The 15581-nt window shown below is 35.5% G+C and overlaps 2 protein-coding genes across 8 annotated transcripts in view; one reads left to right on the top strand and one right to left on the bottom strand.

The window, feature by feature from the left end:
• The window catches only part of RALGPS2 (Ral GEF with PH domain and SH3 binding motif 2), a 305267-nt gene that overhangs the window by 16827 nt on the left and 272859 nt on the right, over positions 1-15581 (bottom strand). For all 5 annotated transcript variants that reach the window (XM_024133662.3, XM_024133661.3, XM_024133664.3 and 2 more), the window contains 4 exons: positions 13408-13475; positions 11878-12013; positions 10936-11087; positions 1539-1593 (listed from right to left, as the gene is read on the bottom strand). In XM_024133662.3, the coding sequence (XP_023989430.1) occupies positions 1539-1593; positions 10936-11087; positions 11878-12013; positions 13408-13475 (411 nt within the window). The remainder of the gene's footprint in view (positions 1-1538; positions 1594-10935; positions 11088-11877; positions 12014-13407; positions 13476-15581) is intronic.
• ANGPTL1 (angiopoietin like 1) overlaps positions 1-15581 on the top strand; it is an 84644-nt gene that overhangs the window by 37786 nt on the left and 31277 nt on the right. The window lies entirely within an intron of this gene.

The raw sequence follows: 15581 nt of genomic DNA, 5'->3' as shown, positions 1-15581 counted from the left end.
AGCCACTGATTTAAACTTGGCACAAGCACAGTACATGTTTTTGGCTGCAAATATCTGCAAAGCAAAACTTTTGTCAAAAGAAAAATACTGTTTTGAGATGTGAAGGTTTATACTGTTAAATACCATCTTCATAAGTAACCTGCTGGGATAAGAACAGATTATTTAACACAACACCATTCTGGTTACTCGCTTATAACTCATGTGATATGAGAAACAATTCTGTTCATCAATGTTTCTTACCTAAACACAGTACACTCTGAAATCAACATCTGATGATATTATGTTCTTATTAGAGGGAAAGAACTAATAAGACAATTTGTGTACAGACAGCAAGCCAGAGGCAACTCTTGTGTTTTTCCTGTTTCAGGCAAACCCAAATAAAGAGATTGAAAGAAAAAGTTGGAAGAGAAATAATATGTAAAAACAAATTGTTAAAAATCCCCCAAAACAAAGAGAACAAAACTTAGGAACACTGACAATTAGAGTAGAAAGGTTCAAAAGTAGTTTGAAATATTAGATTTGCAAGTAAAATCTTAATCACATAATGGTGAGAAATCTTTATTAAGTTTCAAGAACAAGGATCTAATTTTCCAGTTACATCATGAAATTAACCAATTCAAGTATGTATAGTTCAATTTCAAATATATAGTTAGTATAATTGTTTTCTATTAAAAAGTGACTGACAGGGAGTTAGGTAACTAAATATATTCAACTTCATCAATTTTAACATGACATTCAAAATTCAATCTAATCTTGTTGCTTAGAAACTTAGATTGCTTAGTTTATATACAAAAGGGAGCAATTATTTTGCTCATGATTCAAGTATCTTAATATGACAATGGCAGAATGGAAATGGTCAAAGACAGTAAAATTCTAATGGATATTTTTTATATAACAATAATTTGCACTGTTTGACTACATTTTTAGAAAAATCTTATTTTGGAATATCAACATGGTGTATTTGCCACAAGCAGATGACAGATCTTACAGCTTAAAGCATCAAGGAAAAGAAAACAGAACATGACTTACATTATTTCAGTACAAATCTGTGTGCTTTATGCAAACTTTGAATTAATGACAATTTAAATTCAAACTTTTAGCTGCTTTAACTTACAGTATAATTTAAAATTTACTAAGTCATTTTGCTCTTGACAAATTAGCTGAGAATGAAGTTGACCACTCCACTAAATGCCTTAAAATTACTTAAATGAACCAGAATTTAAGGAAATAATTTTTTTTTGTACACATATGTAGGTAAGCTGTGATTGGTTATTATTATTTTTAAGTTACAATTTAAAATGTACTAAAATTCAAATATATGTGTCAAGCCTCCAAATAAATATGTCTTTACTAGATAACACTAAATTCCAGGCTTAAATATTAACTTTTTTTTTTTTGCCACCAGCAGGAAGCCTAAATTTTAGGCTTTAGTCCCTTGGAGATATGCAATAAATATTATGTCTTTAAATTCACATTATCATATACTTTAAGATAGACAAAATAAACTCAAAATAGTTTAAATGGGCAATTTTTCTTACCTTTCAAAAGCAGGCCATGAAGTCTCTTCACTTAGTTCAGAGCCATCACTGCTACCTAAAATCAAAAGTTATCTTATTTTTTAAACATCATAATAAGGGTTTGGATGTTGTCTTTTAAAAATAAATACTCTAACGGTGCTTATAAAATGAGTCACATGATTTGTGGGTGAACATCCACATATCAATTCTTCATTCTAATATCACTGTGCTTGATTTATTTTGTAACATATTAGAATAGAGTTGACAAGACTACCCAAAATAACAAAATAGCATAAAACATTTTTGCATGTATACTTACGGCTTAAATTCATTAGTAAACACTTTTCCTACCACCAGAGAATGTACATAAGCACAAAATTTTTCCTTATTAGGTTTGCCATAATTTAAGACCAATATAATTACACATTTCTTACAGGTTCATGGTATACTACTTCCCTTTGTATTTTTTTAAAAACCCATTACAACCCTAAGGATAAAAAAGCTTAATGACATTCAATTTTTGCCTTTAGGGGCAAGGTAGAAGAGGATGGAATCCTTAAATTCAGACAGAAAAAAAAAAAAAGGTGCCATAACAATGTAAAAGTTTCTCTTAAGAGACCCAGAATATCAGTTAAAATAGAAAGTTTTAAATTAGCTTAATTTGAGGGGAAAGAATTTGGAGAGTCCAAAACAGCTTAGGTTGATTTAAAAGTTATTTTAAAGATAATACTGGCTCTCAATAAAATCAATAATTAATATGTCCCTTATGTATCAAGTTGAATCGTCTATCAGACTTTCACAACCAGGGTTCTATGAGAGGCTCAAACTGGAATACTATAAGGAACCCGTAATATGTGATGGAATAACACCTCTTCCATACATTTAGAGTGGCATGAGTTATGTCCCATTATTTGAAGAACTGAGTAACAGTCACTGAAGTAATTTTCTGGTTGTGTGGTTCAGATAAGAAACTGGAAGTAATCTGTTGTTGGCAGTGGGGTCTTGTAGGTTATCTTTTGATGTAGAATTATGTGATAAAGACTGAAAATTTAAGCACAGTTAGTATGACTTATTTGTAGAAAATAAATGTTTCTTCCAGAAGCATGAAGCTCAGAGTGGATACACCTCCTTTAGCTGGGCAAGACTACTTTAGGTTAACCTAGCACATATATACCATGTTAAAAAACGTTAGAGGCCACAGTCCCAAGCACTGGTTAATTTCTCCAGAGTACTTTCTCAAAGCCTCCAAGGGATATATTAATATTGTATGTAAAAGTTACAGCTGAGGAAAAAACCTTTTGTGATTATGAATTGGGTGTGTGTATTAACAACTACCATCTATGGTTACAGACTTTCTTTTCAGAATGTTTTAAAGCAAACACCCTGGTAGGTAATGCCTATGTCTGATGTTTTAAATTTATAAACAAAGATGTAACAATCTCTACTGTTTATCTCCTTAGGCTTGGAATAATTAAACAATAAATACAAAGGCAAAAATTGAATTAGCCTCTTCTTGTTCTAAAAGGTCTCTAAACTAAGACACTAACTGTAATGGAATGAAATAACTAGATAACTGTCTTGTGGTAACAAAAAGAACATCTATGGAAAGTAAAAGCCACAAATAAAGAATAATCATCATTATAATACTTATGATAAGTATTACAGAAAAGCCAAATATTCTGTACTGAATTGAGAGCTGTAATTTTTAAAATTACTATTTTTGGCTTAAAGTGACATGCTAGATTCCATAAGTGTAACACATTTTTAACTGGAAAAAGGTTCTTCCTCTCTCTTGAAAAATTATTCTGTGTATCAGTTTTTCAGATTGAGGTTGATATGTACATATAGGCAATTCACAGTATTAACAGAGAGGTATTTCAAGTGGCCAACTTGTCTTCTGTTTTATAAATTTTGTCATCATTTAATCATTTGCATTTATAAAAAAAGGGGAATATTGGAATAAAACTGCTGAATGGAGCATTCCAGCTCCAAAGCAATTTCACTTTCAGGGTTTGAAACTTTCAAGGGTTAAGGGAAGTCAACATGTTCAAGAAAATGAACCCCTACATTTCTTTCTATTGACTGTTCATCAATACTGAAATGATCATATTAATTATAATAGGCTTAGCCTTTGAGAAACCTGGCAGTTAATCACAGAAGAAGATATTTTCCTCCGTTATTGCTTTTTAAAAATAAAAATAGCACTGTATGGAGATTTCCTAACTCCAAACATCCAAAGAAATAATGCTCATCTAGAAGGTTCAGAAAATAAATAAAAGTTTAGGAAGTAAAACCAAACAAATTCCTCTCTTAATCTCACATCCTTTTCCAGTCCCAATTTTCTGCTCCCACTTCATAATAGCTATCTCTATTTTCTTACCTCTCATTCTCCAATCTCCAAGCTTTGCCCACACTACTCTATGAAGCAAATCTTGTCAAGGTCACCAAGTGACTTTTTTTTGTTTTTTTTACATCTTTATTGGAGCATAATTGCTTTACAATGTAGTGTTAGTTTCTGCTGCATAACAAAGTGAATCAGCTATATGTATACATATATCCCAATATCCCCTCCCTCTTGCGTCTTCCTCCCACCCTCCCTATCCCACCCCTCTAGGTGGTAACAAAAAGCACCTAGCTGATCTCCCTGTGCTATGCAGCTGTTTCCCACTAGCTATCTATTTTACATTTGGTAGTGTATATATGTCAATGTCACTCTCTCACTTTGTCCCAGCTTCCCCCCCGGCCCCGTTTCCTCAAGTCCATTCTCTACGTCTGCATGCGTCTTTATTCCTGTCCTGCCACTAGGTTATTCAGAACCATTTTTTTTCCTTTTAGATTCCATATATATGCATTAGCATACGGTATTTGTTTTTCTCTTTCTGACTTACTTCACTCTGTATGACAGACTCTAGGTCCATCCACCTCACTACAAATAACTCAATTTCGTTTCTTTTTATGGCTGAGTAATATTCCATTGTACATATGTGCTACGTCTTCTTTATCCATTCATCTGTTGATGGACATTTAGGGTGCTTCCATGTCCTGGCTATTTACTGTAATTAACGCTGCAGTGAACACTGTACGACATGTCTCCTCCTGAATTACAGTTTTCTCAGGGTATATGCCCAGTAGTGGGATTGCTGGGTCATATGGTAGCTCTATGTTTAGTTTTTTAAGGAACCTCCACACTGTTCTCCATAGTGGCTGCATCAGTTTACATTCCCATCAACAATGGAAGAGGGTTCCCTTTTCTCCACACCCTCTCCAGCATTTATTGTTTCTAGATTTTTTGATTATGGCCATTCCAACTGGTGTGAGGTGATACCTCATTGTGGTTTTGATTTGCATTTCTCGAATGATTAGTGATATTGAGCATCCTTTTCATGTGTTTGTTGGCAATCTGTGTACCTTCTTTGGAGAAATGTCTGTTTAGGTCTTCTGACCATTTTTGGATTGGGTTGTTTGTTTTTTTGATATTGAGCTGCATGAGCTGCTCGTATATTTTGGAGATTAATCCTCTGTCAGTTGCTTTGTTTGCAAATATTTTCTCCCACTCTGAGGGTTGTCTTTTTGTCTAGTTTATGGTTTCCTTTGCTGTGCAAAAGATTTTAAGTTTCATTAGGACCCATTTGTTTATTTTTGTTTTTATTTCCATTACTCTAGAAGGTCGGGCAAAAAGGATCTTGCAGTGATTTATGTCATAGAGTGCTCTGCCTATGTTTTCCTCTAAGAGTTTTGTAGTGCCTGGCCTTACATTTAGGTCTTTAATCCTTTTTTAGTTTATTTTTGTATACGGTGTTAGGAAGTGTTCTAAATTCATTCTTTTACATGAAGCTGTCCAGTTTTCCCAGCACCACTTATTGAAGAGGTTGTCTTTTCTCCACTGTATATTCTTGCTTCCTTTGTCAAAGATAAGGTGACCATAGGTGTGTGGGTTTTCTATCTCTGGGCTTTCTATCCTGTTCCATTGATCCATATTTCTGTTTTTGTGCCAGTACCATACTGTCTTGATTACTGTAGTTTTGCAGTATAGTCTGAAGTGAGGGAGGCTGATTCCTCCAGCTCTGTTTTTCTTTCTCAAGATTGCTTTGGCTATTTGGGGTCTTTTTTGTCTCCATACAAATTGTAAAATTTTTTGTTCTAGTTCAGTGAAAAATGCCATTGGTAGTTTGATAGGGATTGCACTGAATCTGAGGATTGCTTTGGGTAGTATAGTCATTTTCACAATGTTGATTCTTCCAATCCAAGAACATGCTGTATCTCTCCATCTGTTTGTATTGTCTTTGATTTCTTTCATCAGTGTCTTACAGTTTTCTGCATACAGGTCTTTTCTCTCCTTAGGTCAATTTATTCCTAGGTGCTTTATTTTTGTTCCAATGGTAAATGGGAGAGTTTCCTTAATTTTTCTTTCTGATTTTTTGTTGTTAGTGTATAGGAATGCAAGAGGTTTCTGTGCATTAGTTTTGTATCCTGCTACTTAACCAAATTCATTGATTAGCTCTAGTAGTTTTCTGGTGGTATCTTTAGGATTCTCTGTGTATAGTATCATGTCATCTGCAAACAGTGACAGCTTTACTTCTTCTTTTCCAATTTGGATTCCTTTTATTTCTTTTTCTTCTCTGACTGCCGTGGCTAAAACTTTGAAAACTAAGTTGAATAATAGTGGAGAGAGTGGGCACCCTTGTCTTGTTCCTGATCTTAGAGAAAATGGTTTCGGTTTTTCACCACTGAGAATGATGTTGGCTGTGGGTTTGTCATATATGGCCTTTATTGCGTTGAGGTAGGTTCCCTCTATGCCCAGTTTCTGGAGAGTTTTTATCATAAATGGGTGTTGAATTTTGTCAAAAGCCTTTTCTGCATCTAGAGATTATCATATGGTTTTTATCCTTCAGTTTGTTAATATGGTGTATCACATTGATTGATTTGCATATATTAAAGAATCCTTGCATTCCTGGGAAAAACCCCACTTGATCAAGGTGTATGATCCTTTTAATGTGCTGTTGGATTCTGTTTGCTAGCATTTTGTTGAGGATTTTTGCACCTATGTTCATCAGTGATACTGGACTGTAGTTTTCTCTTTTTGCGACATCTTTGTCTGGTTTTGGTATCAGGGTTATGGTGGCCTCATAGAATGAGTGTGGGAGTGTTCTTCCCTCTGCTATATTTTGGAAGAGTTTGAGAAGGACAGGTGTTAGCTCTTCTCTAAATGTTTGACAGAATTCACCTTTGAAGCCATCTGGTCCTGGGCTTTTGTTTGTTGGAAGATTTTAAATCACAGTTTCAATTTCAGTGCTTGTGATTGGTCTGTTCATATTTTCTATTTCTTCCTGGTTCAGTCTTGGAAGGTTGTACTTTTCTAAGAATTTGTCCATTTCTTCCAGGTTGTCCATTTTATTGGCATATAGCTGTTTGTAGTAGTCTGTCATGATCCTTTGCATTTCTGCAGTGTCAGTTGTTACTTCTTTTTCATTTCCAATTCTGTTGATTTATGTCTTCTCCCTTTTTTTCCTGATGAGTCTGGCTAATGGTTTATCAATTTTATCTTCTCAAAGAACAAGCTTTTAGTTTCATTGATCTTTGCTATTGTTTTCTTTGTTTCTTTTTCATTTACTTCTGATCTGACCTTTATGACTTCTTGCCTTCTGCTAACTTTGGGGTTTTTTTATTCTACTTTCTCTAATTGCTTTAGATGTAAGGTTAGGTTGTTTATTTGAGATTTTTCCTGTTTCTTGAGGTAGGACTGTACAGCTATGAACTTCCCTCTTAGAAGTGCTTTTGCTGCATCCCATAGGTTTTGGGTCGTTGTGTTTTCATTGTCATTTGTTTCTAGGTATTTTTTGATTTCCTCTTTGATTTCTTCAGTGATCTCCAGGTTATTTAGTAGCATATTGTTTAGCCTCCATGGGTTTGTACTTTTTAGTTTTTTTCCTGTAATTGATATCTAGTCTCATAGCACTGGGGTCGCAAAAGACACTTGATATGATTTCAAGTTTCTTAAAATTACCAAGGCTTGATTTGTGACCCAAGATATGATCTATTCTGAAGAATGTTCCATGAGCACTTGAGAAGAAAGTGTATTCTATTATTTTTGAATGGAATGTCCTATAAATATCAATTAAGCCTATATGGTCTACTGTGTCATTTAAAGCTTGTGTTTCCTTATTTATTTTCATTTTGGATGAGCTATGCATTGGTGTAAGCGGGGTGTTAAAGTCCCCTACTATGATTGTTATTGTCAATTTCCCCTTTTATGGCTGTTAGCATTTGCCTTATGTATTTAGGTGCTCCTATGTTGGGTGCACAAATATTTACAATTGTTATATTATCTTCTTGGATTGATCCCTTGATCATTACGTAGTGTCCCTCTTTGTCTCTTGTGATAGTCTTTATTTTAAAGTCTATTTTGTCTGATATGAGTATAGCTACTGCCAGCTTTCTTTTGATTTCCATTTGCATGGCGTATCTTTCTCCAATCCTCACTTTCAGTCTGTATGTGTCCTTAGGTCTGAAGTGGGTCTCTTGTAGACAGCATATATATGGAACTTATTTTTGTATCCATTCAGCCAGTCTGTGTCTTTCGGTTGGAACATTTAATCCATTCACATTTAAGGTAATTATTGATATGTATGTCCCTATATTACCATTTTCTTAATTGTTTTGGTTTTGTTTTTATCGGTCTGTTCCTTCTCTTATGCTTCCTGCCCAGAGAAGTTCCTTAGCATTTGTTGTAAAGCTGGTTTGGTGGTGCTGAATTCTCTTAGCTTTTGCTTGTCTGTAAAGGTTTTAATTTCTCTGTTGAATCTGGATGAGATCCTTACTGGGTAAAGTAATCTTGGTTGTAGGTTTTCCTCTTTCATCACTTTAAATAGGTCCTGCCACTCCCTTCTGGCTTGCAGAGTCTCTGCTGAAAGATCAGCTGTTACCCTTACAGGAATTCCTTTGTATGTTGTTTGTTGCTTTTCCCTTGCTGCTTTTAATATTTTCTCTTTGTATTTAATTTTTGATAGTTTGATTAATATGTCTCGGCATGTTTCTCCTTGGATTTATCCTGTATGGGACTCTCTGAGCTTCCTGGACTTGACTATTTCCCTTCCCATGTTAGGGAAGTTTTCGACTACAATCTCTTCAAATATTTTCTCGGACCCTTTCTTTTTCTCTTCTTCTGGGACCCCTATCATTTGAATGTTGGTGCGTTTAATGTTGTCCCAGAGGTCTCTGGGACTGTCCTCAATTCTTTTCCTTCTTTTTTCTTTATTCTGCTCTGTGGCAGTTATTTCCACTATTCTACCCTCCAGGTCACTTATCCGTTTTTCTGCCTCAGTTATTCTGCACTGAATCCCTCTAGAGTATTTTTAATTTCATTTATTGTGTTGTTCATCATTGCTTGCTCTTTATTTCTTCTAGGTCCTTGTTAAACATTTCTTGTATTTTCTCCATTCTATTTCCGAGAGTTTGGATCATCTTTACGATCATCACTCTGAATTCTTTTTCAGGTAGACTGCCTATTTCCTCTTCATTTGTTTGGTGTGGTGGGTTTTTACCTTGCTCCTTCATCTGCATATTTCTCTGTCTTCTCATTTTGTTTAGCTTATTGTGTTTGGGGTCTCCTTTTCGCTGCCTGCAGGTTCATTTTTCTTCTTACTTCTGGTGTCTGCCCCCAGTGGGTGAGGTTGGTTCAGTGGCCTGTGTAGGCTTCCTGGCTGGGGGGACTGGTGCCTGCGTTCTGGTGGGTGGGGCTAGATCTTGTCCCTCTGGTGAGCAGAGCTGAGTCCGGTGGTGTGTTTTGGGGTGTCTGTGAACTTAGTATGACTTTAGGCAGCCTGTCTGCTAATGGGTGTGGTTGTGTTCCTGTCTTGCTAATTGTTTGGCATGGGGCGTCCAGCACTGGAGCTTGCTGGCTATTGGGAGTAGCTGGGTCTTAGGGTTGAGCTGGAGATCTCTAGGAGAGCTCTTGCTAATTAATATTACATGGGGCCTGGAGGCCTCTGGTGGTCCAACGTCCTGGACTTGGCTCTCCCACCTCCGAGGCTCAGGCCTGACATCCGGCAGGAGCACCAAGACCCAAAACCCTGGTTCTTCTCTCTTGGTAACCCTAGTATGATAACGATGCTGACAATGACAACTGCTATATGATGCTTACAGTGCCCACATGGTGGGGCGACCATATTTGTGGCAGTGAGACCTCAGGCTAAACTGAACCGTCTGAGACAACATCCGAAGGATGTCAGTGTGACGAACTGGGTTCTGACTGCAGACAGCTGACGCTTTGGAGGAGGCTAAATAACAATCAGGACATGTTATAGAAAACTGTTTCTTTTTCTTTGTAACATCAAGTAAATCTTGCAGTGGCTCTGGGAGTGCTGTTACCCCTTGGGCTCAATGAAGGGTTTGCACTTGAGAACCAGATCCTTCAATACTTGCACCTGTTGAAAATCTGCCACAAGCTTTTCAAACATTCAAACCAAGGAACCCACTCTTGAAAGCTACGTCATCGTCACACTCGCCCTGGCTGATGCGTCCTCCACGTTGCTGGTGCCCCACCCCCCACCATCTGAGGCACCCAGTGACTTTGATCTTGCCAAATCCAGTGATCAACTCCCATTCTCACCTTACTTCTCTTCTGTGCACTTTATATTGATACATTCAACACTTCCCGCCCTTCAGAGACACTTCCTCTACTGGGCTTTTGTGATACCACACTGTTTTTTCCTTTGAAGTTTCCTTTGATGGCCCACCATTAAAAAAAGAAAATTTTTTTTTTAATCACACCTCCAAATGTTAGAATGTCTTCTCTTATTTATTTACATTCTCTCCCTAGGTGACCTCATCCAGTCTCATGGCTTGAAATACTATAAATATGCTAATTCTTATTCTTGTATCTACAAACCTGACGTTACCCCATTAAGCACCAGATTCATACATTCAGTTACCTACCTGACAACTCAATATGGACCAAACATGTCCAAAACAGAATTCTTAATTCCCTAAACCTAGTCATCCTTCACAAATACCTGGACATTTACAAATGGCTGCTCTTCTAGTGTTCTCTGCCTTGGTAATAGCACCACCATCTAACTAGTTGCTTAATCTAAAAAACCGGGAGTCATACTTGATCTGCCCTTTTCCTCATTCCCACATTCCAACTACATGCAGTAACCAATTCAATCAGCACATGTTCTCTTCTCACCATTCCTCAAATGCCTCCCCTTCTGAAGTCAAACCATCAAGCACTTTTCAAACAATTATGAATTATTAACTTCAGTAGTTACTAGTAGTATCATCTCATTATCTACTTTGCTACTTAGCTTTTATCAATTTTTTTTCTACTTGTAGTAGGGTTAATTACTCATTCCCAGCTGAGTTTTATTAAAAATCTTATTTTTCATTAAGTTGGAACCCTCAGAGAATTATTTCTCACCTATTGATATTCCACTAGAAAGAGTAGAGCTTTCAGCTTGGCCTCGAGATGGTGCATGGGGCTCCATGACGCTATCATCTAATAGATGTCTTGGCCCTGCATTTGGGAACGTTGCACTCTTAAACTCTGCTGTGTTCATTTTATGAATGAAACTGGAAACAAAGAGAAATATTTTTCATATCTTTTATTACTGTTACTAATTCAGGATATAAAAGATACTCATATAAAGATTCAGGATATAAAAGATTTACCTGCTATCCTGAACTTACTTCCGAACTCTCATACTAATGAACACACAGATTTTATCATGAGAGCCTCAAACTAACAATTTAGGGAAAGTTTTTTAGGAAACTAGGCCATATCTTCCTATGTAACAGAGAATACTTTAATTTTATCTTGATTCTTGGGTACATTAAAAATTGTTTTCACATTCACTTTTGGAAAATAGCTATTAAATTTTCACAAAAATCATGGCAAAGGTGAACCTTGGGCTCCATTTTGAGAAAACAATCTTGCAAAGCTAAACAAAAAATCAGTTTCCCTTTTTTTATATTTAGGAATAAAAAGAACAATTTTTATAGGCTTCATTTACAGTGACTTATTTGGGTTAAGATAAGTGATCACTCTTGATACTTATGATAATTTAAAATGAAAATGGTATATTGCTTTCCTGATTTAATTTATGATGATGATCTGTAATGTTCATTTTTCTCCCCCAAATGTGAAGGCACTGTTGGAAAAAGCTCATTTCCAAATTAAGGTAAAGGAAGAAATAAATGCCTTTATGCAAACAAGATATTTTACTAAATCAGAAAAAGACTACTGTTACACAAATAAAACTATGCAAGGACACTATTTACTGTCCAACTAGTAAAATAAATAGAAAAGAAATCCAACTTAAAAAAAAATAAAAATTTGAAAGGTAAAATTAAAAATGCTGACTTATAACCCAAGCTATGGCACTTCCTATGTCCATGTGGAATCAGGTTCCGAGGGGATGGTGGTGTCTGTGGTAGCAAGGCTCCTTCAGCTGCCACACTTTTTCTTCCACTTTGTGGAGATGCTCCTACTTCAGGACCTAAGGGTTAAATTAAAAAAGAGAGAGACACAGACACAGACACAGACAGACAGACACACACACACACACACACAGAGGGAGAGGGAGAGGGAGAGAAATTGTTAAATGGTTTTAAAAAATTGTTTTATTTGTAATCCTTTGATATGAAATATAAAATGTGGTTTAAATTTTAAGATAATATTAATGTTAATTCTATTTAATTGACTGAACAAGAGAAATATTTATTTTCTGAATCTTAAAACACAAACCTCAATACATACAATATCCATTAATTTCTATCTATTTTACTTGCACTAAGTAGCCAGTATAAATATCCTCCCCATTTACAGAGGAAGCAGCAGAATTAGAAGAGAAGGGAAGGGGTAAGGATCTCATATCACAGATGAAACCTGGACTAAACACTCAGGTCTTCTGAATCCTAGTTCAGTGCTCATTTAATTTTACACATTACTTCTTCACTCTTAGTTTCAGCTTCTTCTTAGATAAAGAATGTGTAGGGTAGGTCAAGCATTCAAGTTAGAATTTAAATCTATATTGACACTGTTCAAGCTTATGGGAATTAAAAAAATGGAACTCAAAAATGTACAGATTTACAAAGTATCAATTTAAGAATGAAAAGAAAAGCAAACTTAAACAGATTTAGACTGAAATGATTTCCTCTGCTTGGAATACTCTTCTCCCGAGACACTGTCATGGCTTTGTTCCCTCACTTCCTTCATACCTCATTAGATGGGTCTCCAAATATTTTTAAAATATACAATAATATAAAGCTTAGTGCCAAGGTCTGTTTTAGAATTTTAAAAAAGGTATTACCTACGAATTCTTAAAAAATAAATAATTCTCTTCAATTTTATATTTTTGATTATGTGTGGTATACATATAAATCCCCATTGTAATGCAACAGATAAAAATTAAGGGACTAACACTATTTTTTAATACTTTCAGTACGTGGTCCAGTATTAGAGTGAAATTTAAAAAAAAATTAAGCCACTAAAATTGACTCCTATAATTATTCAAAGTAATAGAATTTCCCACTTAGACCACAGAAATTTCTAATGTAATCAAGCCTTGTTGCCTAGGACAGTGTATTCTTAACTAAAAAAAAGAGTCGATATTCATAAACATTTATTATTTTGTGTTGGATATATCTATTTTTCTTGATTAGTTGGCATATTTATTTATAAATTTATTTGTATTTATTTGTACATTACGTATTTATTTGTACAAACTATAAGTAACAACTTTTGATTAAACAAGAAAACCAACAGCAAAACGGACATATTTTAATACCAAAAAGAAAACTGTGCATGCAGAATAAAATGTGCTAAGTGTTATATTCTTTCTTATTAGGTTATCTGGTTTATTACTCGGTAATGAGAGAAAGCTGCACTAACCTACTAAATCTTCCCTGGAAGCAGCAGAACGTGGTGTGCTTGTCCCTGGTTCTATCTTTAATGAAAGCCTGAATTTCAAAAAAGAAACAAAGCACATAAAATGATTAACATTTGACAAAATAATATTAAAATCATGTATTTTCTACCAAAAACCTAAAAACATTTTTATAAAATAATCTCAGCTATATATTTTTCTTCAAGAGAAATCTTTAATTAAGTCTCCTCTCTCTTTCATACAAAGCTGATCTTACAGTGATTCCAGGATATATTAGGGAGGGAAAAAAACATCAAAAACTTATATTTAAAATCAGAGGGCTTCCCTGGTGGCACAGTGGTTGAGAGTCCGCCTGCCGATGCAGGGTATACGGGTTCGTGCCCTGGTCCGGGAAGATCCCACATGCCGCGGAGTGGCTAGGCCCGTGAGCCATGGCCGCTGAGCCTGTGCGTCTGGAGCCTGTGCTCCACAATGGGAGAGGCCACAACAGTGAGAGGCCCGTGTACCGCAAAAAAAAAAAGAAAAAAAAAAAAAAGAAAAATCAGAGAAATCTCCCCAAACTACCCCAATGTTGCCAAACAATTCAACACATTTAAAGATATTTGATGAATGACTAAAAGGTGATTTAACTTGAGGTTATATTGATACTTGACAATTAAATTCAGTAACTTTCACATATATTATTAAATATATTATGCAAATTCTTTCTAGAATCTTTACTGGATGGGCTAATGGCCTCTGTAACACTGAAAATTTTAAAAACACCTTATTTAAAACTAACCATCCAAAAAAAACAACCAACTCATCAAAAGAAAGCTCTATCTATACAAATAAAAAGGCTATTTACAAAATCCATGATAAATCCCTTTCCTAAGTCAAAGTTTGTTAGTTGGCTTAAGTTCCATTTAGGATAAAATATCAGTTTTGAGTTCCATGGCAAAAAGAGATTATAATTCCTATCAGTGGAAACTGTTTCAGGAAATAGGATACTAAAGCAGTTGTAGAAAATATTTTGATATAGTCCTTGAAATACACTTTGCTGTACTCTGTATTATTATTAAGCATTTGTCTGGAAATTAGTAAAGACTTTTTATTTTTTAGCATTCACCGACTGGAACTGGACAATGAAACTGCACAATATAAATGATATTATACATGATATTATAATGATAAATCTATTATAGGTTCTTAACTTGTATTTCTTTGATATCCTAAAGAAGAAATTATATATAATTGTATTCCAATTATTTGACCATGTAAAATGCATGTATTGAAAAGATTTTTTTTTTTTTTTTTTTTTTTTTTTTTTGCGGTATGCGGGCCCCTCACCGTTGTGGACTTTCCCGTTGCGGAGCACAGGCTCCGGACACGCAGGCTCCGTGGCATGTGGGATCTTCCCGGACCGGGGCACGAACCCGTGTCCCCTGCATTGGCAGGCGGACTCTCAACCACTGCTCCACCAGGGAAGCCCTGAACAGATGTTTGATTAACCAGAACTCTCTGCTCTTTTTCTTTTTACAGAGTAGTTGACTTTAATTATTTGGGCGCCAGACTATGCTGCATTCATTCACTGAACACCCGTTTTGTGTCGGGCACTGTGCTCTCAGCACTGGAATAATGGAGACTAAGGCAGACATGGTGTCACTTCCCTTCTGAAGCTCACAGTTTAGGAGGTGGAAGACAAAGAAGTAACCAAAACAAGTACAATTTCCTAACACAGAACCAAAATAGAAAGGGACAAAAGAAGGCTATGGGAGAATCACATTGCTATCAATAGCAGCTGATAACCAACAGCAGTATAAAACCCGAAGCATTTAAACAGCACAGCAGTGAAGGCTAGTCAGTGTCAGTTGCCTTATCATCATCAAAACACTATATATAACAGTGATGCTGATTCACTGAGAAGATATTATGCTCAGTATTAAAATGAAATAACTGAAAGATTTACACCCCAATTAAAACATATACATGTAATTTGTAATAGTGATATTGGCTGCCTATATAGATGAAGTTGCCAAAAACAGAGGCCTATGGATAAATGAAGTATCATTTTTGTTTAAATCTTTCATCATAAAAACCATTTTTTCCCCTAACTTATCACCTTAATGGCTCTTATGTTAAAATGCTCTGATTTTCAACACATTTAATCAGTAGGTTCATGCAATACAACTCTATCTTT

Source organism: Physeter macrocephalus, chromosome 4 (assembly GCF_002837175.3).
Source record: "Physeter macrocephalus isolate SW-GA chromosome 4, ASM283717v5, whole genome shotgun sequence".
NCBI lineage: Eukaryota > Metazoa > Chordata > Mammalia > Artiodactyla > Physeteridae > Physeter > Physeter macrocephalus.
Note: the sequence above shows the minus strand (reverse complement) of the source record. Positions and strands in the feature narration are given on the sequence as shown.